This window comes from Leishmania martiniquensis, chromosome 23 (assembly GCF_017916325.1).
Source record: "Leishmania martiniquensis isolate LSCM1 chromosome 23, whole genome shotgun sequence".
Taxonomy (NCBI): Eukaryota; Euglenozoa; class Kinetoplastea; order Trypanosomatida; family Trypanosomatidae; genus Leishmania; species Leishmania martiniquensis.
In genome coordinates this window covers 718813-739614 of record NC_090158.1, presented here as the reverse complement: position 1 = coordinate 739614, position 20802 = coordinate 718813, and the positions used below count along the sequence as shown (strand labels likewise).

The 20802-nt window shown below is 60.2% G+C and overlaps 8 protein-coding genes across 8 annotated transcripts; all 8 read right to left on the bottom strand.

Moving 5' to 3' along the window:
* Positions 1-1229: 1229 nt before the first annotated feature.
* On the bottom strand, positions 1230-3557 carry LSCM1_06181 (uncharacterized protein; the record flags this gene model as incomplete). The annotated part of the gene is made up of 1 exon (XM_067323613.1): positions 1230-3557. One exon carries the CDS (start codon positions 3555-3557, stop codon positions 1230-1232), a length of 2328 nt encoding a protein of 775 aa, XP_067178718.1.
* A 992-nt stretch (positions 3558-4549) lies between these two features.
* LSCM1_06180 (uncharacterized protein) lies at positions 4550-6217 on the bottom strand (the record flags this gene model as incomplete). Its single annotated transcript, XM_067323612.1, has 1 exon — positions 4550-6217. One exon carries the CDS (start codon positions 6215-6217, stop codon positions 4550-4552), a length of 1668 nt encoding a protein of 555 aa, XP_067178717.1.
* A 1271-nt stretch (positions 6218-7488) lies between these two features.
* On the bottom strand, positions 7489-8406 carry LSCM1_06179 (uncharacterized protein; the record flags this gene model as incomplete). The annotated part of the gene is made up of 1 exon (XM_067323611.1): positions 7489-8406. One exon carries the CDS (start codon positions 8404-8406, stop codon positions 7489-7491), a length of 918 nt encoding a protein of 305 aa, XP_067178716.1.
* Positions 8407-9857: 1451 nt separating this feature from the next.
* On the bottom strand, positions 9858-10595 carry LSCM1_06178 (uncharacterized protein; the record flags this gene model as incomplete). Its single annotated transcript, XM_067323610.1, has 1 exon — positions 9858-10595. The coding sequence occupies one exon, from the start codon at positions 10593-10595 to the stop codon at positions 9858-9860; it is 738 nt and encodes a 245-aa protein (XP_067178715.1).
* Positions 10596-11226: 631 nt separating this feature from the next.
* On the bottom strand, positions 11227-11904 carry LSCM1_06177 (uncharacterized protein; the record flags this gene model as incomplete). The annotated part of the gene is made up of 1 exon (XM_067323609.1): positions 11227-11904. The coding sequence occupies one exon, from the start codon at positions 11902-11904 to the stop codon at positions 11227-11229; it is 678 nt and encodes a 225-aa protein (XP_067178714.1).
* A 1084-nt stretch (positions 11905-12988) lies between these two features.
* On the bottom strand, positions 12989-14539 carry LSCM1_06176 (uncharacterized protein; the record flags this gene model as incomplete). The annotated part of the gene is made up of 1 exon (XM_067323608.1): positions 12989-14539. One exon carries the CDS (start codon positions 14537-14539, stop codon positions 12989-12991), a length of 1551 nt encoding a protein of 516 aa, XP_067178713.1.
* A 1456-nt stretch (positions 14540-15995) lies between these two features.
* On the bottom strand, positions 15996-16505 carry LSCM1_06175 (uncharacterized protein; the record flags this gene model as incomplete). Its single annotated transcript, XM_067323607.1, has 1 exon — positions 15996-16505. The coding sequence occupies one exon, from the start codon at positions 16503-16505 to the stop codon at positions 15996-15998; it is 510 nt and encodes a 169-aa protein (XP_067178712.1).
* Positions 16506-18315: 1810 nt separating this feature from the next.
* On the bottom strand, positions 18316-19788 carry LSCM1_06174 (uncharacterized protein; the record flags this gene model as incomplete). The annotated part of the gene is made up of 1 exon (XM_067323606.1): positions 18316-19788. The coding sequence occupies one exon, from the start codon at positions 19786-19788 to the stop codon at positions 18316-18318; it is 1473 nt and encodes a 490-aa protein (XP_067178711.1).
* Between the last annotated feature and the right edge of the window lie 1014 nt (positions 19789-20802).

Below are 20802 nucleotides of genomic sequence, written 5' to 3'. Positions count from 1 at the left end.
TAGGGGCACATACACAGGGCAGACATGCGCAATCACTTTTAGAGGCGCAGGCACACTGTCGGAGGAAAACGGTGACGATGGCGGAAGACCGCAAGAGGAGAAACGTAAAGAGTCGGGGGGAGGAAACACACGCCTGCCGCACCTCACTGCGCGTGGGAACATGAGAAGGACACCGTTGTGAGACAAAGGGCAGAGTGGCGAGCCACGTGAAGTTTGGGCAACGCGTGTGCAGCCCAATCCTCGACCAACACCCTCTCTCCACACGCTGCACCAGAGTCTCCGCTCCATGGTAGCAGCACACATGGCCACCAAAGCAAGCGGCGCTGCTTTGTCGCACCCACTACCTTCGCTCATGTAGCTCTCGTAGACCGCAGCAATGCTAAGCATACCTCCGCCGATCTCCGTCCACGCGCTTGCACTCAGCAGCCTCACAGAGCGCACGGAGAGGAGACGCAAGAGTGGGGAGAAGTGGGGGGGGGTAACGAAGACGCCCCATCTCCGGCGACGCTTCTTTATGATTCTCCTCGACCTTTACCCCTCCCCCCTCCTCCTCACTCGTCTCTCTCTCTGTGCCTGCCACGCAGTCATGCTCGGTGAGCCCACGTCGGTGCACCACTCAGTCTCTCTGTCTGCTATATTTGCTTCGGCTTCTCAACACCTGCGCCTTAGGGAACACCGCAAAACAACGCATACGCACATCCGTCGTGCACACACACACACACACAGAGAGAGGGAGAGAGAGACGCCTCACTCCCCAGAAGATGCACTGGAAGAGAAAGAGACACACAAAGCGAGTGCGCGCGGCACAACAAGGTACCTCCCAGAGAAAGGGCCAACTCTGACGGGCACTCGCTGCAGTAAACGTTAACGAGAGACGCCGACGGCACACACAGCACACACAGACGGACAGACCAAGAGAAAACGTATCGATGCCTCACAACGCTTGATTCACCAACGCCCGAAGCAGGGCGGTACAGCAGAAGTGGGCAGGGGGCGGAGTGGAACGCGAGAGAAGAGGCGAAGGGGCACCGTCGGCTTGCGTGATGGTGCAGGAGACGCTGCGAGCGGAAGGAGAGCGTCAGCACTGTAAGAGTCCTCCTGACTCCCTGCATCGCGCCATTTATGCGCCGAGCCCCAAAGCCACTCAAAGATTCGAGCTGCAGAGGAAGGACCGTTGCGCCCCCGGCGTCGACTCTCCCCCCCCCCGCGCCTCCATCGGGTGCCTGTGCTTAGCGCAGTTTGCTCAGAGACTCTGCAAGGTCAAACGGCTCGAACGCGTGGCCATCGGCAGCGTAGAACTTGTTGTTGAACTCCACCCAGTGAAGACGCAGCGCGTGCAGGAAGGCGGAAAGCGACTCCATGCCGAGCAGAACGCCAATTGTCGCCGCCATCCATACAGCAAAGCCCATGAAGATCAAGATGCCGGAGCCGTTATCGTAGTTGACGGTGAGGAGGAAGGCAAAGCTCCAGAACACCTCCGACAGTTGCGAGTGGGCGAGAGAGAGGGCCCACAGACGCAGGTACGATGCGGTGTTCGACACGCAGCCCAGCACGTACTCGATCGTGTGAATGACTTGGTGGATGATTACCTCGCTGAGGTCAAAGTCGTCCTCTTCCTCCTCCCAGCCCTCTGGAGGCGGGTGCGCGGCGCGCTCTCGCATCTTTTGGTCGTGCTGCTGCTTCTCCAGATAGGGGATGACGCACAACATGCATGGCACGCAGGCGAGCGACACCAGCAGAAGTAGCATCTGCAGCGTAGCCTGTCCAGAGAAGAGCGGTAGGGTGACAGTGCCTGGTGCCAAGAAGAAGTTTGTCATCGTCTCCAGCAGCGACGGGGCATCGTGCGTGTTCTCCCACGTCGTCAGCCACTTCACAATGATGAGGAAGCACATGTAGCCAAAGGTGCACGACAAGAATACCATCTCCGGAACGAAGCGGAACCACACCTTGACGCGGTCGTTGAAGTACACGTAGTTCGTGAGGGAGATGAACACGCCAGCCATCATCTGTGCCACGCCGATGATGACGGAGCACTTCATTTTGATCGAGTTGTAGAACTCAAGCTTATTCTCCGTCTCCGACCACGCAGAGTCGATGCCGAAGACGACCGGCGAGGTCGGCTTCACGCTGGGACGGCCAGTGGGAAAGGACGGGTGCACAATGCCGTCTGGGCCCTCCGGAGGCAGCTGCGGCCAGCGGTAGCTTGAGGCGAAGATTTCGATGGAGAAGCCAAACATATCGTTGTACAGGAGCCCCATGTACACAGCAAAGAAGCCCATCAGCAGCAATAAATAGCGGCCACCGAAGATCATGGCGAAGATCTCATTGAGAGGCTTCCCCTCGAAGCTCTTCTCTTGGAAGACGAGGAAGGCAGCGAAGAGCGTCAGAATGACCCCATGACCGACGTCACCGTACATGACACCAAAGAGGTAAGGGAAGGTGATGATCGTGAACACGCCGGGATTCGCCTCCTTGTAGCGGGCGATGCCATAGCTGTCCACAATGCTTTGGAAGGTGCCCGTGATTTTGTTGGTCTTGAAGTAAGACGGCGGCGTCTCCTGGGTGCCCAGCTCCTCAATGATGGTCGCAACCTGCGCCCCGCTCAGGTACTCGGCCTCAGCGATCGCCGTACGGATGTCGTCGCACGCGCGCACCGGCGCCCACCCCTGCGCGATCGCCGTCGAGCCCGAGAACTTCAGCATGTTCATCGTCGCGAAGACCGCCTTCTCCGTCACCACGGCGCGACGCCACTCGTAGCAGGCAGCCGCAATACCAAGCAGCACCTGCCGTTGGCGGTAGGCCGACTGGTTGAGGGTCTGGGTGATCGTGTCCACCTGGTGCTGCAGCGAGGCGTGCATGCGGGTCAGCTGCTGTTCCGAGTCGGCATAGTTGTATATGGTGGCCGCGTTCGCTTCGGCGATTTTTATCAGCTTTTCTCGCAGCCGCGGAGCCGAGAAGTACACGGCGAACACACTCTTATGGACGGAAGAGTTTGAGTGGATGTGGTAGAAAGGCTTATCGATCTCGTCCGTGCGCATGAGAGAGTTGCCGCGTGTCGCGCGGTACACGAGGCGCTCAAAGACCGGTATGCGCTCTTTGGGAATGACGCCGGTCACCATCAGCAGTCCTTCGCCGGTAGCCCCGCCAAAGTCGCGCGAGAGAATTTCGAGGTGCTCCTTCGACCGATTGCGCTCCTCGATGAGCGCCTGGTACTGCTCGTTGAGCTCCATGACCTCCGAGTAGACCTCGTCGATCTTGTGCTCAAGTGAGGACATCGTCTCCCCCTCCGCGCCACTGTCCGCGATGGTGGCCACGCCTGCCTTGTCGATCTCGTCCTGCAGAACGCGCAGCTTGCGCTCCATGTCGTCGCAGCGCCGCACCTCTTGCACAAAGTCGCGCTGAAAGGCGCTTACATCCTTGTTGAGGTCGAGAAACTGAAACTGACCGATCTCGCCGAGCTTGAGAACGGCGTCGTGGGCCACCTCGCGCTGCATGTGGAGGGAGAGGGCCACCATGTCCTCCGACCTCCACAAGCCACTGCACGCCTCCTTCGGCATAATGGCGAAGAGTCTGCGATGGATGTCAAACCCGAGTGAGGAGGAGCAGAGGAACAGCTCGCGATGCAGAGCGGCCGACTTGGTGCGAGCCGACGCCCTTTTCCCTCTCGCGATGAGTGAGAGGGATCGGGCAAGGGAATGAGAAAGGGAGCGTGAGAGAAGGGCGAACGGACTGTGTGTGGGGGGGAGACAGAATCTATGCTACGGCGATATTCAGGCGCACGTTGCAAGGATGTATGCGCTTATATCCTGATGATCAAGAGAGAGAGGTGCGCAGAGGCGGAGAAGACAGCGCGGGAGAGTAGATGGACGAGGTGAACCACACGCTCAAAGGATTTCAAAGTACGAAGAGGACCGTGATTCAGCAGAGGGGGCAACCTATGTCGACTCGGCGATGCCGTTACCCTTTTCCACGCGCTCTGTTGGTAGGGCGTCATGTGTGCACCATTGCGGAAGTCTTCGTTGAGGTAACTTCAGTAGCGCAGCATATCGGCTACGAGATATGGGCGAAAGGAAAGGCGGTAGAGTGACGTCTGAGCCGTCAAGAGGGCTGACTGCAGAGTTCTCACCCTTCCATTACGGCTTTCAGCGAGAGGGGAGAGGAGGGAAGGGGGCACTCTTTGAGGGCAAGTTCTGTGGAAGAACGTAGTGAGAAGCACAGCTGTGCGCGCTTTACAGGCTGCAAAGAATGCGTAGCAGAGAAGAGAGTGAGAGAGGGGGGAGGGGAGGCCCCCCTCTGAAGACTTCATGGGAAAGTAAAAAAAAAACGGTGAAGCCGACAAGAGAGCCGCGAAGGCGGGAGGGGGGGAGCAGATGACTGGTGAGAGGGGGGACAACGATGGGGTGCAGGTGCGACACACACACACACAAACATGGATGCGCACATGAGCAAAAAAAATGTGCAAGCGTCGAGAAAGACCTCCCCCACCCGCCCCCTTGTCTCCCACCACCCAGCCCAGAACCGAGGACTACAGTGTACTCGCCGCTCCGCATCATCCACTTGACAGAAGCGCATCGAGTGAGAAAGAGGCGGAGGCGCAGCAGGACAGCAGCTGCTGCCGAAGGCGCTGCATTTCTGATTCATACACCCTCTGCTCCCGTAGCCCTTCGGGCGTGGGAGGCGCAGGGAGTGGCACGAAACGCAGCTCTGGGGGCACAATCTCGCGAACGCGCATCGTCTTGTCTGGCATGAAATATGCGACAAAGTGATGACGGCGCTGCAGTGCGCGATGGCGGCTCCCCATGTCTGTCGCCTCACCGGTGAGCACGAGCGCATCGCCAAAGAAGGCATTGAAGAAGGCGTACCAGAGTGCAACAGTCGATGCGGCAGATGGCCAAAGTGGCGCTGAAGACGATATCAAGGTGGAGGCGGTGACAGCTGTGTCCAAGGCCAGCACCCATGTGTCTCCAAACAGGAGTGATTCATCTACCTGGTCAGCTTCCAGGATGGCGCGTAGATGCAGTGTCGGGCAGCCGTCCCCCCGGTCACCCCACTCGGCCACCGATGCCGCAGCGGCAGAAGACTTGCAGCAATCGGGCGCTTCAAGGCGTCGGCACGTCATATCGCTGACCTCGGACAGAGCGGCAGGTGACGCACGCTCTGCCCTCGCTACACCGCGAACGGTGTCGCTCTCGTCGAGGCAGGCGCCGTAGTGCCAAAGCGCAGCAATGACTGGCATCGCCTGCGCACCCAGTTTCAGTTGAAGGCGGCGTGAGGGGCGCACATCCGGCATCAGAAAAACACAGAGGCTGTCCTGCACCGCAGCCTGCAGTTGGCGCATACTACGGGAGCAGCGGTACACGCGCGTGTTGCTAGTCAGCTCGCCAACAGTCACGCAAACTGCCGCCCAGTCCACCAGAATACAGCGCAGCCACTGATGCGGCGAGGCGCCAAGGCGAAGACCCGACAGACTTTGCGTTGCCTCCGTGTGACTAACGTAGGAGGAGCAGATGAGGATGAGCTGAGAGCGCTGCTGCGAATCATCGAGAGCCCGCTGAATATGCGGCATCACCGCCTCCATGCGATTCCCAAAAGTGTCGGCGCCACACACGCCAACGCTATGATCAGGCTGGGCGGTTTGAAGAGGGCGTAGGCCAGCCACCACATCAGCAGCACGAAAATCGCTTGACTCGCCGGGAGCCTCAGCCTGAAAAGATGTCGCGTGTGACGCCACGCGAGCGTGGGTCACGATATGAACGGATGCAGAAAGCGCTGTCCGATCGCCAGAGGAGTGGAGGCGAGAAAGCGTAAGCATTTGGCTGCATTGCGTGTACACCGTCTGCCGCAGCTCCTCATAGCCCCTTCCGTCACCTCCGACACGACAATCGAAGAAGATGCAGACGCGCGTGCCAGGCACTATCTGGAAAGCGGGCATAGAGCCGCGTGGGCGCTTGCGCAGGCGCCGCCGCAGATGAAGTGCCCGCCGCAGGCACAGAGACTCTTCTCGAGGGTACAAATACGTACGTGTAGCTGTGGGTGCACTTGAAAAGTCGGCTGTGGCTGATGAAAGAATGGTCGTCGTCTGCGTAGTGTAGCACCGGTAGCAGCGGTGCGGGCGACAGCCACAGCAAACGCTCGTGAAGAAAAGCGCGCGTAGCCATGAGGGCGATGTAGAAGAGGTAAAGGAAGAAAAGACGGCTGGAGCGAGGAGGATGCACATGCAGTTCTGCATACGGCAAGGCGTGCAGTGAAGTGTCGACGTATGCGCCACCCCTAAAGGGAGCCCGAGGCGAGCGAGCGCACCCCCCCCTTCCCCCTCCTTCCGCCCGCAGACTCCAAAATGGGGGAATGGGCAGCCACGCGTGTACGGGGAGGGGGTGCGCCAAAGGGGTTGGCCCTCGCCCGCATTCCGGCCAGCATCATAAGCGCTTCTTCCGCACGCGTTTGGGGGAAGGGGAAAGCGCGCAGCGCCGTGCCCTTCGGGGGAGGGGGGGTCAGAGTCGCTCACTGAGCTTCTTCACCTCATGGACCTCACCTCCGCTTGCGCCGCGTCCCCCACATTCCGCTCCACCCCTCTCGCCTCTCCTCTCGCCTCGCGCTCCGTCACGGTACCTCACACGAGCCCATCAGGGCAGACGAGGTGCACATGTGAGCAAGTGTTTGGACGAGAAGGCGCGTACTCGTCTGCGTACGCTTTGGCCGACGCGCCTCTGCATCCTCCACAGCTCACTTTGGCAACTCAGAGAAGAGTTCAGCCTACACAGGAAGGGGGAGAGTGACGAGCAGGCGCGCTTCAGCGACCGGGGGACACACACCTCCGCAGACTTGGCGATTTACTTTCTACTATTATTTTCGCTTTCATACGCACGACTTGTCAGCGACTGTGTCAATAGCCGCGCGTCACACACTGCGGCTCTCAACGAGGAAGACTCATAGAGAGAAAGTGGAAGAGCCGCAGAAGGCTCAAACGAGCTCATTGAAGAGGCTCGTAACGGTTGTCACTGTGCATCTTCGGAGTTCATCGTCTCTCGCAGTCGCTGCCGCCGGGGCGCTCACTGCTCATGTTAGACCGAAGCGAAACATCGGAGGGAGAGAGAAAAAGACGGAACGAATACGGCGCAGCTGCACTAACGGAGGTGAGGGGACGCGCAGCAGAGAGGGCGTGCGAGCCCGCGGTGGAAGAGAATGGAGGGGAGGAGAGGCAACGCTGCGGCACTGCCCCGCCGAGGGGACGTGCCGCACAGAGGCGATACAGCGACGAAACACATTTAATCAAAAACACCAAAGCCGCACACACATACATAGAGGCAGACGAATGCACATCTCCCGCCTCGACGCTGCGAGGGCAATGCTTGCACCCGCAGACAGTGCATGCAGCCCTTTCTTTTTTGTGTGGGGGGGGCTCATAACACTGGCTGAGGGAGAGGCTCGACCCTTGCCCACGTGGGCAAAGAGACGCCCGACTCTAGAGCACCCTCTGAGCACCAGGTTCTAAAGAAGCTCAGCTTGGCCACCGGCGTGCAGCTTCTTGTCGATGACATCCTTCTTGCGCTCTTGCCAGCTGCGGTAGGTGTCTGACTGCGCCAGTGAGTCACGGAGCTCCCCCTCGTTGCAGTTGCCCTGAAGGGAGAGGCAAACGAGGCCCGGGCAATGCGCAAAAATGGCCGCGTCAATGCGGCGAAGCGGCCCCTTCCCTCTTTGGTTGTCTAAGGTAATTCGCTTCAGAGACGGCAGTATCGGCGACTCCTTGCCCGATACAAGCCCCAAGCTCACCGTGCCGCCCAGGTGGTTCTGGTCAAGGAGGAGCTCGCGCAGCGCCGGGAACGGCTTCTCGACGGCGTCATCAGCGATGGTGAAAGTTTGCAGCCCGTTACGCTGGAGCGCCACGACCTCGAGGCTCCTACTGGCGCCAATGCACCGCTCCAACGACACCGGAATGTCGAGCGCTGTCTTGTTATCGGTGCAGATGAGGCGGCGCAGGCGTGGAAAGCGAGCAGAGAGCAGCGGGGGCAGCATGTGCAGATCGTTGCCGGAAATGTTGAGAGACTCGAGAGGGAGCTGTCTGGAGCCGTAGGCGGTGTTGCCCACGGGTTTCGTCGTGACGCGTGTTAATGCCTCCGCAGCGTGTGACCTGGGTAACGGTGTCTCGCTACCCAGAGCGCACGCGCACTTGAGACGGTTGTGGGAAAGGTCCAGGCTAACGAGCGTGCTCCAGAGAGAAAGGGAGGTGAAAGCGTATGGAACGGGGTCTCGAAGCGGGTTGTCGGTGATCGAAATGGTGCGCAGAGAGGGCAGCTTCTTGAGGGCTGCTGTAAGTCTCGGCCACGATGTGACATTTTGTTCGTGCAGCGTCAGAATACCGGTGACGGCGGCGCGGTCATAGCGGTCTTTGGATGCAGCGCCGCCCATCGTCGCCTTGCGGCCCTTGCACGCCTGCACTCGTGGGATGGCGGGAGTGTATCGCCGCGAGTGTTACCAGCCTCTTTGGGTGCACGCGACGGCGACTTGGCTCCGAAGAAGGGCACCACTTTCGTGCTTGGGATACACAGTGAGCTTGAGAAGCCCCGCCGGCTTTTTCTGCTGTGGCGTCGACGTGGCACAGGGACGAGATGAGAGAGAGGTGCACCATGGGGAGAGGTGGAGAAGAGTCTGCGCGCTGCGGGGCGGACGGGAGGAAGGAGGGGGCGGCGCAGCTCTGCGCTTTGTTCACCGCCCTCTCATCTCCACACCACTTCGACGGCATCACATCCGCCGTCTCGAGCTCTTGGCAAAGCTGAGAAGCCAAACGTTTTGGCAGCTGCACCAGTGGAGGCTCGTTTACCGTGCACAACATAGCTGTGCAAAAGTGCATGGTGGCATGCGTGTCTCGCCCCTCGCCTTGCTTTCATCTGCCGCGAGTGATCGCCGTGAGGGACATCGCCTCAACAGGAAGCGCCGTAGCCGACCCAAATGCCTCTCGCAACGGACGAGATGGGAAATGTTAAACATCTTTTTGATGCTGAGGTCTGTCGCTTTGGCCCCCTCCCCCCTACCTATGAGGGCGGTGGAGAAGAGCACACACACACGCGCGCGCACACTGGCGCAGCTTTCAGCATGTGCGGCATCATCGGGGGGGAGGTGCACCGTCCTCACAGTGTAAGCGTGTCCGTGTCTGTGTTTGTGTGTGCTTAGGGGTGGGAAAGGGAGGAAATCCAGGCAGTCGCGCTGTCTCCTGCATGTGTCGCACCACCCCTGATGGTGACAGGGCCCAGCGCCGACGAAGGGTGCCTCGCTGCTGGTATCGGCAGCCAGGTCTTGCTTGGTGCCGTGGCGTATGAACCTACGGCAGTAAAACATCTCTGCGTGGACTGTATGAGGGGCGAAGTACCAGCGAGGCCCCCAAACATCCCATCCGGCCCTCGCGCACTGGCGGCCGGTGTGGGGTGCTGAACCTGGCACAAGGAGGATGCAGCGCATGGCGAGCAGCATAAAGGGAAGGGCTGTGAGGGGCCTTGCTAAAGGGGGGTGGGCCGGCGGACCTTGAGGCTGGGGGACCGTGCCCGGGTGACTGAGTCGGCTCATTTGGTACAGAGCAGATCGTCGGCTTCGTCGTCCAACGCGTTAGGGCTGCTGAGGGCCGAGTGGAGCACAGCTTTTGGGCGGCACGGCGGCGAAGGGGCATGTCGAAAGAAAAGAGTCAGCTGAGAACGTCGCAGTGAAGGATACCCCCCACCCCGATGCTGTCACCGTCAAGGTGAGAAAGCACGCAGAGAAGCGGATGGGCACACACGTACCGACACGCAGGCGTATGGGTGCCGTCGCCTTGCCACTCCTTGAGATGAGCGCGCCCTTGCTGGGCAAAGGCGTCACCGCCTCGCACTTCACTGCTTGTTTGGATAGTAGCGTTGACCAAAAATTGAAGACCCGACGCGTACAGTGGTGGAGCCCATTCGAATGGCGTTCACGTAGTCGCCGCTCATGCCCATCGACAGCTCCAGATCCTCCGGCGCCACCTGCACTGCCTCCGCGACGTCCTCCCGGCACTTCTTGAGGCACTCAAAGTTCTCCGGGCGGCTCGTGTAGTCGGGCATGCCAATCGTCATGAGTCCCTTCAGACGCAGCAGCGGGCACTCGCCAGCGATGAACTTGGCGAGCGCCACCGTCTCCTCCCCGGGCTCCGTACCACTTTTCGTTTCCTCGCCGCTGGTGTTCACCTGAATGTACACCTCCAGCGGCCGGCCATCGCGGTACTTAGCGCAACCCTCGCTCGTCTTTCGCGCCAGATTTTCGGAGTCAATCGTCTGAATCACGCGCAAGTTGGGCACCCCCTCCAGCAGCTCCCTCACCTTATTGCTTTGTAGGTGTCCGATGAAGTGCCACTCAGCGTCCTGAGGCAGCTCCTTGGCCTTCTCACACAGCTCCTGCACGTAGTTCTCGCCAAACGCGCGGTGACCCAGCTTGTACAAGTTAAGGAGGCACGCAGGTGACTTTGTCTTTCCCACCGCAATCAGCGTGACTCGACGGCTCCCGCTCTCCTGCGCCACTGTATCGCAAACTGCCTTGTAGTTGAGCGCGAGGACCTCAGCAGTAGGCTCGCTGGCAATATCGTAGCGAGACATGGCGCGACGCAGGAGCGTAGAGCGAATACAGCACCGAAACGTTTTGTGTGTGTGTGTTTATGCGTGCGTCGTTAATGGAGGCCGATGATAGTCGAAAAAAGGGCACGCACTTGCGGAGGATGAGGTGAGATCGACCGAAATCAAATGGGGTAGCAGCAGCGAGCGTCGCGTAGATGCGCGACGCCTAAGCGCCATTGGGCGAGTCAGCGGTGCACACAGGAGGAACATTGATGCATGTGTGTACAAATTTGCCGTGGCGAAGATTGTAAACGAGAGAGAGAGAGGGAGGGGGGAGAGCGGCGGCGAAGTGGGCGGCTCATCAAGGAGCCCAAAGCTCGTAGACGCACCCCAAAGAGGCACCAACACCGTGCGCGAGCATAAGCTTTCCACCATTGTCGAGTCGCATACACTTTCGGCACTATTTGCAGCAGCCACTTCAACGGACTTTACGAGTTTAGTGATCGCGCTATCAGCAACAGAACGCCGCAAGTCTTCACTGAGCAGAGTCGAGCGCTGATGCGCGGGTTCGCTTCTTCTCCCGATGTGGCACTGAAGGCCACGCCCCACACGTGCAGGCCTCCACAGAAACGTACACGATGCAGGCGGGCAGATCTGTCCTGCTCCCAAGAGCTTATTCTCCTAAGGATGCTGGCGACTTTCTTTGGGCCTCCCTGTCATCGTCAGTGCGCGCCCTCTTTGCCGACGGCTCCGCGTCGCTTTCCGGCTCCTCTTCGGACTCACTGCCACAGCTTTCGCCGTGAGAGGACTGCCCCTCCGTATCGCTGCTCTCCTCGTACTCCTCGTCGCTGTCCGACTCATCTGAGTCCTCCACCACAACCTCGGTTCCGTCGCGCGTACGTGAGTTTAGAGCGACCAGCTTCGAAAAGGTCTCGAAGATCGAGGCAAAGTTCGAAGCGGTGTCGACATCGTTGTCCACCAAGTCTAGCACCTCCATGTTGGGAAAGCTCTGCGCCAGACGGCTTACCTCCTCCAAGGAGGACACCTGGTTGTTAGGCATGAGCAGACGAGCGAGCGACGGCACAGCCGGCGGAGGTGAGGCAACGGCAACAGCATTGTCGCTAACATCCAGGAGACGAAGTGCCTGAAGCTGGTCGAGGCCGACCATGTCAAGGCTCACCAGCTTCGGCTTCATGCAGATTAGCAGAAGATGAGTGAGGTGAGAGTAGGGAGACCACAGCTCTGAGAGCGTCGGCACGCCGCTCAGAGAGAGCTGCGTTACCTCCTCGGGGGGCCGCCCCTCTGTTTGCCTCTGAACCCGAATGGCAGCCGTTTTCTTCAGAATGTCCATTGATGAGTGCGCACGTCGTGAGAGGGCAACAGCGACGGGTGTCTCGTCTGTGCGATGACAGGCTTGAATGGAGAAGTCTGTCAAGGCTGAAAGCGAGGGGCAACCGATAATAGCAGCTGTGTGAGCTCGTGGGTCCATTGTGAGGTGCGGGGATAGGGGGGAGGGAGGGAGGGTCAACCGCAGCCGCATCCATACGAGCGTCCGCGCGCAATCACAGTGTGGAGAAAGGTGAAGGAAGGAGTAGGACTGACAGGGCGTTGGACAGAGGACCGCTTGGCAGATGGGGGGAGCGTGCGGTGAGGCACAGTCGGAGTCTCCTGCCGAAGCCTTAAAGAAAATGCGGAGGGGCAGATGCGGCGTCGTTGCCAGTGAGCCTAGGCAAAGAGGCACGCACATTTCGTAACAGCCAGAGTTCCATTACCGACGCAGCAGAGAGTGTGCAGAAGTGCACACGACTCTTGCAAGCGTGTTTGCTTTCTTCTCGGAGCACCGCCCCTGCGCGCACTCCGCCGGCTCGCGCGCTGTGCAGCCCTGTGTGTGTGTGCGTGTGTTTGCGCAGAGAAACGGAAGGGACGTTGCACGACAGCATCCGATGGGGAGGAAGTAAGAGACGGCGGGACAGAGGGACGGCATGTCTGCATGGGTGCACATGTGAGGTGCAGGCGTGCCGTACCCGCAGACACACACACGCATGCGCACACTTTAATACGCACAGGAAATGGAAGAGCAGGCGCGTAAGAGCACACAGTCACCGCTGCCCAAACGGACAGGCCCTAAACACACGAAAAAAAGTCACTGCTGCTCATGACCGCCGCCCTCAACACTTCCCATACGGCTGCGACGATGGCATCACTCGATAGACAGGGAACGAAGAGAGCGGTGGCGCGCCGCAGCAAAGCAAGGCGAGCGGGTGCTAGGGACACTACGGTGGAGAACGAGCCGGGATAGATAATTCGGGGGGAGAGCAGGGGAAGCGGCGGCTGCACAAGCCGTGCCGGCCCTGCGCTGGAACCGCTTTCGGTAGGCATCTGTAGCAAGCAAGTCATTGCGATAATAAACAGCAGCGCTCCCGCAGCGAGTACCGCTATCCTACCGCCTCTGCCTTCTCCAGCATCCACTCTCGCGTGAGAAGGACATCGGCCTTGGCGGAGACGGCGTCGGAGGACATCGACTTCCAGTCGACGCCGTCTTCCGGCTCCGCAATGCTGAAGCTCCGCAGCTGCTCGAGGAAGACGATGTGCGGCACCCCCGAAGGTAAGCGAGTCTTCCCAAACTCATGAAAGACACGCACCTCCCGCATCCAAATCTGATGGTTGTCGATGCGCACAAAATGGCGGAAGAGAAGAAAGAAAGCCGAACTCATGACGCGGTACTTGACGCTGCTCGCCACCATACCGCAATCGTGCAGGTCGTCCTCCATCAGATCGAAATCGCCGTAGAAAAGAATAGGAAGCGACGTGTCCTTCAAGATATCCCAGTTAATGCCGGGCGCGTCGGCAACGTCGGCCGGGCGCGCCACAAGTCGTGCCTGCTCAGGAACCAGGCCGAAGAAATCGTTGCGCCACGCCCAGTCAACATTTGGGTCGTACCTTTCAAAGCTGAACGACCCCCAACCTGCGGAGACAGGAATGCGCAGCTGCGGGCACACCAGCTCCCTGTATTCCGCCGTGTGGTAGTACTGGGCAGCGTTGCGCATGAGTGCCTCGACACTAAAGAGCAGCCAGGGGTGCTCCCGGTCAGACTCTGGGCCCACTGAGAGCGTATTTCCTTGAAAGGCGATCTCCGGCAGCGCCGAGATGCCAAGCGAGTCCTGCAGCTGCTGGGCCTCGACCTGTGCCATGATGCGGTCCAGACTTGTGCGAGTGAGCTGCCATCCGTTCACGCACTTCATAGAGACGTCGGGCTGCTTCGCCTCCACCTTGACAAAAGAGATACGGGTTACCGCTGTGGTGGTCGCAAGCACTGGCTGCGGCTCCACCTCGGCGCCGCCGTCCAGCTGCAACGCCCTCTCCCCGCCGGACAGTGCGGAGTATCCAGGCAACCCGAGCGCCGGGTTCACTGCTAGAGCCCTTGACATGGGGAAGTCGAGGTACTGCGCGAGCACTGCCGCCACGCGCTGCAAGCCCTCCTTGTCCTCCTCTGAAAAGTGCGCCAGCTCGGTGCTGTCCACGTCAATGACGGCCACGACGCTACCGTTCTCAATCAGCACAGGCACTACCACCTCAGACTTGGACGCCGAGTCGCATGCGATGTGGCCGGGGAACTCGTGCACGTTCTGCACCACCAGTGGCTCACCACTCTCCGCCACCGCGCCGCAGACACCCTTTCCCGCCCGGATCTCCGTGCAGGCAGGACGGCCTTGAAAGGGCCCAAGACCGAGTAGCCCAGGCGCCTGGAAGAGGTAGAAGCCAAACCAGTTCACCTTGAGGTCCTCTAGCGCCGCGCCGGGGTTACAGAAGCGGTTCAGCTCGTAAAAGCAGAGAGCCGCGACGTTACTGAGTCCAATGATCAGGTTTGCCTGCGGGGTGAAGCGCTTGCTCATGCCATTCAGCAGCCCATCGACCTGCCTCACGAGCCAATCGTACAGCTCCTGCTTGCAGGTAAAGGGCCGCGCAGGCGCCGTCTCAAGAGTCATGATTGCGGTTCGGGAGCAGAAGGAGAAGCGGTGTGTATGCGCGTGTGTGATAGAACAGCGGTGTACCGCACCGATGTGCGTAGCCTGCGGAATCACAGAGAAGGCAGACGTGTTATTCGCGCAAGTTGGTCGATCAATGAGAACGCAGCGCCGCTGGCAGTGGCGTAAGACTGCGTTTCGAGCGCGTATTCGGCAGAGCGTCTGTGTTCTGCGCCTACGTTGACAGAGTGCGTGGGCACACAATTTCAGCGCGAGTCAGAGAAATTTGGAGGAGGTGCGAACTGAAAAGGGCAGAAGAAGAAGCGACGAGAAGAAGAGAGCCGGCAGCAGTGGAGCGAAGAGCGCACAGAGGCGCACGCGAAGCTCAACAAAGCTGGGGAGCCGGGCGAGAGAGGCCACAGAAGTGACGAAGCGCGCGGCAGCTATCACAACTGGGAAGATGGCATCCCCGGCCCTTCGCGTCATGCGCGCAGCTCGCTAAACGGCTGCCTCGCCTTTGTTCCTCAATCGTAGCCCACGGCATCGACGTCGCTCGAAGATGCGCTTCCGCAAAAGTTGCATCTCTCTTGGTGCCGTCGAAGCATCTTCGCCAGCAGGAGGAGAGTCAGTTGCGGTGGGCGGGTAGGTTGGCGGGGGGAGGGGGGGCAATGTCGCGCAGTGAAGACGGTCAGTTTCGATGCGAGCACACATATGACAATGAGGGAAATGAGTTGCGATAGGAGACGGCGTCGGTGGTGCTGGACAACGGCCGCGTGGGTGAGCGTGTGCTAAAGCGCAGGCGTGCCGCGTCGCCGGCATCGAGGGAGGGTTCCTCGGTCAGGTAGCACAGACGGGGCGGTGCTTTTGAGGAGTCCACAGCCGCCTGGAGGCATGCACGCGGGCACACAAGAATGAATGATAGCGGCACAACGATAGAACGTCAGCGTCCGCGGACCTTAATCGGGCGAAAAGAGAGATGAGAACGTGAGCGCCACAGAAAAGATGTGCGGCATCAAGGAGGGAAGGAAACAGACAGCTGTGCGCGAAAGCGGTGAGTTGCAACAACATGAAGAAAGGACCACCGACCGCAAAGTCGGGCTGAAGGAAGCAGGCGTACGCACAGGTCCAGCTCCAGGTGCACACGGATGAGAGCGGGGTCGCTAGTCTGCGGCAAGGCCTCGGCAGCAGCGCCCACACCCATCTGTGTCAGCGCCGGCCGCATACTTTGCTGCAAGCAACGCCGACAGATACGTTTCTTCTCGAGCGAGCGGGCAGCGTGGAGAACAAACGGCAGGCGCGCATGCTGGGGAGGGTCAAAGAAGAGCGCCATATATACTCGTCGCCCCCTCCAACCCTCCTGCCTCACCCGCCCCCATGCCCTGCAGGCTGCTTCGAGAGCCCAACCCGAAGGGGGGCCGGCGAGAGAGTGGAGGAGAGGGCGAGGGTCTCGCTCCATGAGATGCACCTGCTTATACTCTCACGGCGTCCTAACGTCAGTGCGCTCCCTCTCCGCCCCCTCCCTTGCGCGCGTGCTATCCCAGTACCTGCGCTTGGCAGCACGCACCTCAGCGATGGGGTAGTAGAAGCGTGAGCTTCGGCATGCCTCGGATATCTTCTCCTCCGGAATCGTGCGCAGACAGCGACGCACCGAGGTGGCGTAGTCGGCTGCGGGGAACACGCAGCTGCTCCTCTTCTCCGCATCCGAGATGCATGCGCGAAAGCCAATCACGTAGTCCTTGCACATCTCATTGCGAATCTGGTCTATGTTCCGCATCATGCACCCCCACAGGCCCCGCGCGGAGGTGGAGCCAGTGCACACGAGAGAGAAGTCTTCGCTGCACTGCAACACCGGGCTCATGCGTGGCCCCTCTTCATACGCGGCGGTGTCGAGCGCTGCGCCACATAGGAAGCAGAGGAGCAGCAACGCGGGAACGACACCCGCCAGCAGGGTCCTCCGCGGCATACTTCGCCCGAACGCGCGAGCCATGGGGCAGACGTGTGTGAAAGTATATGCGCTTGTGCGTGCGCCTGCGTTGGCAAAGAGTACCTGAGGGCGGTAAATCACGAAATGGAAGATGGGGCCCTGTATGAGCTATTGGTCTGATAAAATATCCAGTCAGCGGTGGGCGCGAGCGATAAGCGTATGCCTGCGCGTCTTGCTGTGGCGTCAGAGGCTGTTGCTAGAAGAGCGTGGAAGTGAGGACGGTAGGGGAACAGGAGGTGAGGAGAGGAGAGGGGGCTACCTGCAGCTGCTTTTGGGGGTCCTTCATCGCGTGCATGTAAGCAGAGAAAGGATGAGGGGCATGTGCGTGAGCGAGAGGAAAGAGTCGGTGGTTGAAGGATGCGCACTTGCGCACCCATCAAGACAAAACGAGCGCGAAAGACAGGAAGCGACAGAGCTCACAGTACTGGTGTCACGAGCGAAGGAGGCGTAGCGGCACCGGTTATCGCTGGAGGCGTTGGTATGTCATACTGTATGGGAGACGAGAATAGCGTTCGCCTTTTCCCCTCCAGCGCGGCGCCCCCCCCTTTTCTGCTCCTCACCTCAGCGTAAAGTCCTCTGAAGGCGGAAAGGATAAAAGGGGGCGGAAGGGGTCCAGAGATGACGCGCTTTGGCCTCCCTGCCTGTGTGTGTGTGTGTGCTGAAGAGGAGAGGCGAAGGGAAACTTCTTCATGTCTGCTCGCTTCGGAAAGTGCTCCTCCTGCGGAGCCGACACCTTAGCCGGTTCGGCACCCTTCATCGCGCAACAGGAGACGCGCGTGCGCATGCACGGACGCCGAGAATACGGCAGGAGAGAGAAGCACATACGAAAAAAAAAGCGAGACGAAAAGGGAGCAAGTAATAGTCTACATGAGTACCTGCATCACTGTCAAGTATGGGCTCAACAACCGCGCCGCCGCGGGCGCATAGCCCTCTGCACCTTCACGGATGCTGCTGCTTTGTGCCCGTCCCCCGGGCAGTTAACTGCGCGATGACTCTGAATGCGCCGGAGAAAAAAACAGCGAGCTGGAAAGAAGCCCACAGGAACCAAATCGAGCCGCCACTACTCCTCACTCGGTGGCAGTCAGCATCACCGTGCGGCGCCTGTGCACACATACTTGTGGCAGAGAAAGAAGGACGGCAAATAGCAACGAAATAGAGAGGGCACACTCCACGCGCGGGCGACAGAAAATTTTGCGTGTGAGCTATGGCACATCATGCGCCCACCTGGTCGGCCGTCGAATTGGCTCGCGTGGCCACTCCACCGTATCGGGAAGACAGCGCCCCCGCCTACCCACATCAGCACAAATGCGGTCTTTCACAGAGGCGACAGTGGAGTCAGCTGTATCCCCACGTGTGCGGTGGTGGCATGGCGCCAAGCCATTCGCAGCGAAAACAGTAGGCGCGCTGAGAAGTTGATGGGAATGAAGGGAAAGAGACCGGAGAGGGGGGAGGGGGGGCAAAGCAGAGCTGTTTGGGGGAGGGCGAATCGTATGCGTGTGCAGGGGTGCGGGTGCGCGAGGAAGTCAGAGATGAGCGAAGGCGTCGGTCACGGAAAGCTGAGGGCAAAGGGGAGAGGGAGGGCAGAACGGAAAAACAGCGCCGGGCTGACCCGACGGGAGAGAACGCAGAGGAGAGGGATGACTCCCAAGCGGCAGGCGGATACCGCGCTGCGATCCGGCAGAGGCGGGTCGCGCCCCTGGCACCACACCCACTCCCTCTCCCCTGCCCTTTCCTCGTGCATGTCCTCCCTCTCTTCGGCGCTCGGAGAGGCGAAAGCCAGCGCGCGCAGCATCAGCGTGGTGGTGATGTGCATCTAAAAGATTTGATTGCGCGACTTCTTCGGCAGCAGCGGCACGTCTTGGTAGCGGGCCGGCTTTGCAGCTTCGAGGCTTGCCATCTCCCGTGCAATCCGCTCCTCGTACTGCTTCTCCAAAGCTTGCTGATCCGTTAGCTCAGTGCGCTTAGCCAGCCGTGCTTCCTCTTTCTCTGCCATGCGCTGCTGGATCTGCCACTCGAGGTATTGCTGCGTCTCCTTTAGCAGAGCTCTGCGCCGCTGGCGCTCCAGCGAGTCGAGGTCGCGCTCCTTTGACAAGGACGCCAGGAAATCTCTGTCCTCCAGCTTGCGCAGCATCGCGTCCTCCCTATCTTTGTGGCGCTTGTCGAGGATCTGCTGGCGGCGCGCAATGAGAATGCTACGCAGGAGCGCGTCGCGCTTCGCCTGATCGGCCTCCCACTGCGCCTCACGCTTGCGCCACTGCTTCTCGTTCTCCTCAGCCCAAAGCCCGTCTAGCGCATGTTCGTCATCCTTCTGCCGGGCCTTCTGCCGCTGCTCCAACATTTGTTGCCGCACCTCGGCCATGCACCGCTGCTTCTCGGCACGCTGCTCCTGCTGCTCGGCGGTGAGGGTTGCAAGCATCGCATCCAGCGCATCCCTCTCCTCCTTCTTGAGCCGCTCGTAGTCCTGCTGGCGAGCGCGCTTCAGCTCCTCGTTGACCTCCATCATCTCCTGCGCGAGCTGGCGGTTCTTCTCCAGTCGCTGCAGGCGCTTGCGAGCCTCCTGCGCCTGCTCCTCGTGCAGCAGCCGGTAGAAATCTTCCGTGTCACGACGCGCCTCCTCCTTCTCCAGCTCTTTCCGGTGTCGGTTGCCCGCTACCTGCGCCGCGAGGTCACCAATCATGCGCTGTGTGCGCTGGTACTTGGCTTCGAGATCGCGCTGCTCTCGTTCTGTCGCCACCCGCTGCGCCTCTGCAGACTGCTGAGCATAGAATTCGGCCTCGGCAGCCTCCTGGCGCCGTCGCTCCTCGGCAGCGGCCATCTGGTCATAGCGAGCGTCCGCTACCTGCATCACCTTCAGCCGGCTTTCCGCTTGGCGCAGACAGTCGATCTTTGCGCGGAACAGGCGATCATGGCGGGCACCGTTGTCCACCCGCTTCGCTTCCTCACGCTTGGCACGGAGCTCCTGCGCCTTGCGGATGAGTCGCTCGCGGCGCTGTGTGTCGGTCTCCGGCAGGCCCGTCATCATGGACATGTGTAGCTCGTTCTCCTGCGTCAGCAGCTCCGCTAGGCGGCGGCGACGCGCGACGAGTGTGTCATTGTGTTGGGCCTGTATCACATCCATGTACTGCAGCACTTCTTGATGTTTGTGCCGCTCGTTGCCGCGCAGCTCCCACTCGACCGTGCGCTTCTGACGCTCTTGAGCCGCCTGCTCTGCGTTGAACCTCTCCATGAAGTTCTCGCGCCGCTGGCGCGCCTCGATGGAGAACGCACCGATATTACCCCGTGGCATGGAAGCGACGACACGAGCACTGTTTGATTTGTGGAAGGGAATAGCACTGAGTGCCAGACAGGCGCTCGAGGCTCAAGATGGAGGCGAAGCGTATCCGACCAGGCTGCACGGGCGGCGGAGCCGACAGGAGAGAGAGAAAGCAAGCGAAAGCGGAGGGCAGACGTGTGCGAGTGTGCAAGTGCGGGCGGTGAAGCGTCTCTTCTCGGCCCTCAGCTGGTTCTATCGGGCAGCGGCCGAGGAGGTGCGCAGCGCACGGGTGAGGCAGCGCCGTAGAGATCCGCTTCACTAGCGCACGCGAGCCGTGTATAGAGTGGGGAGAGAGCCAAATGAAGCTGACGGAAAGTGTGGTGATTGAGAAGACGCAGAAGGATGCGGGCGGGGTGAAGGGGGTGTGGAGAGGCCGTAGATGAAAAGGGATAGAGAAGGGGCAGAGCGAGGCGGTCGGAAGAACGCGTGTCACAAAGAGGACCGGTACGCGCGCTGCGCAGTCGTTGGGCGAAACGCGATGGAGAGATGCCGCCAGCTGCCAAAGTTTGGCGCGGCGTTGCGCGTGTAGAAACGACAACGAAGAAGAGAGTGTGTTGTTCGCACTAACGGTGTGCGTGCACGTGATAGCGACTGAGCGATATCACGCGAGAAAGGCAGCCGGCATCGAGAAGAGAGACAGAGACAGAGAGGGAGAGCTGATCCATTGGAAAACGAAACGCGTGTATGCGCGCGTGTTATGTTGCGCACGCGCCCAGGGGGAGATAAGAAAGAGCGTGCCAGTCAGTGAGGCCCAAGCAGTAACACGGAAAGCGAAGCGGCACGGAGGCGGAGCACAGAGACGCCCTCGACGAGATACACCGCCGTGTACCCGCAGAGACACTCCCGCGGAGGGGGGCTCTGTACAGCAGAGCGCGGCATTCACGCTGCGCAATCGCCTGCACATTTGTGGCGGAAAGAAAGAAAACATCGGCATCACTGTCTGTCTTCTTGTGTGAAGGGCTGTGCAGAGGCGCGTGTCTGCGCGGC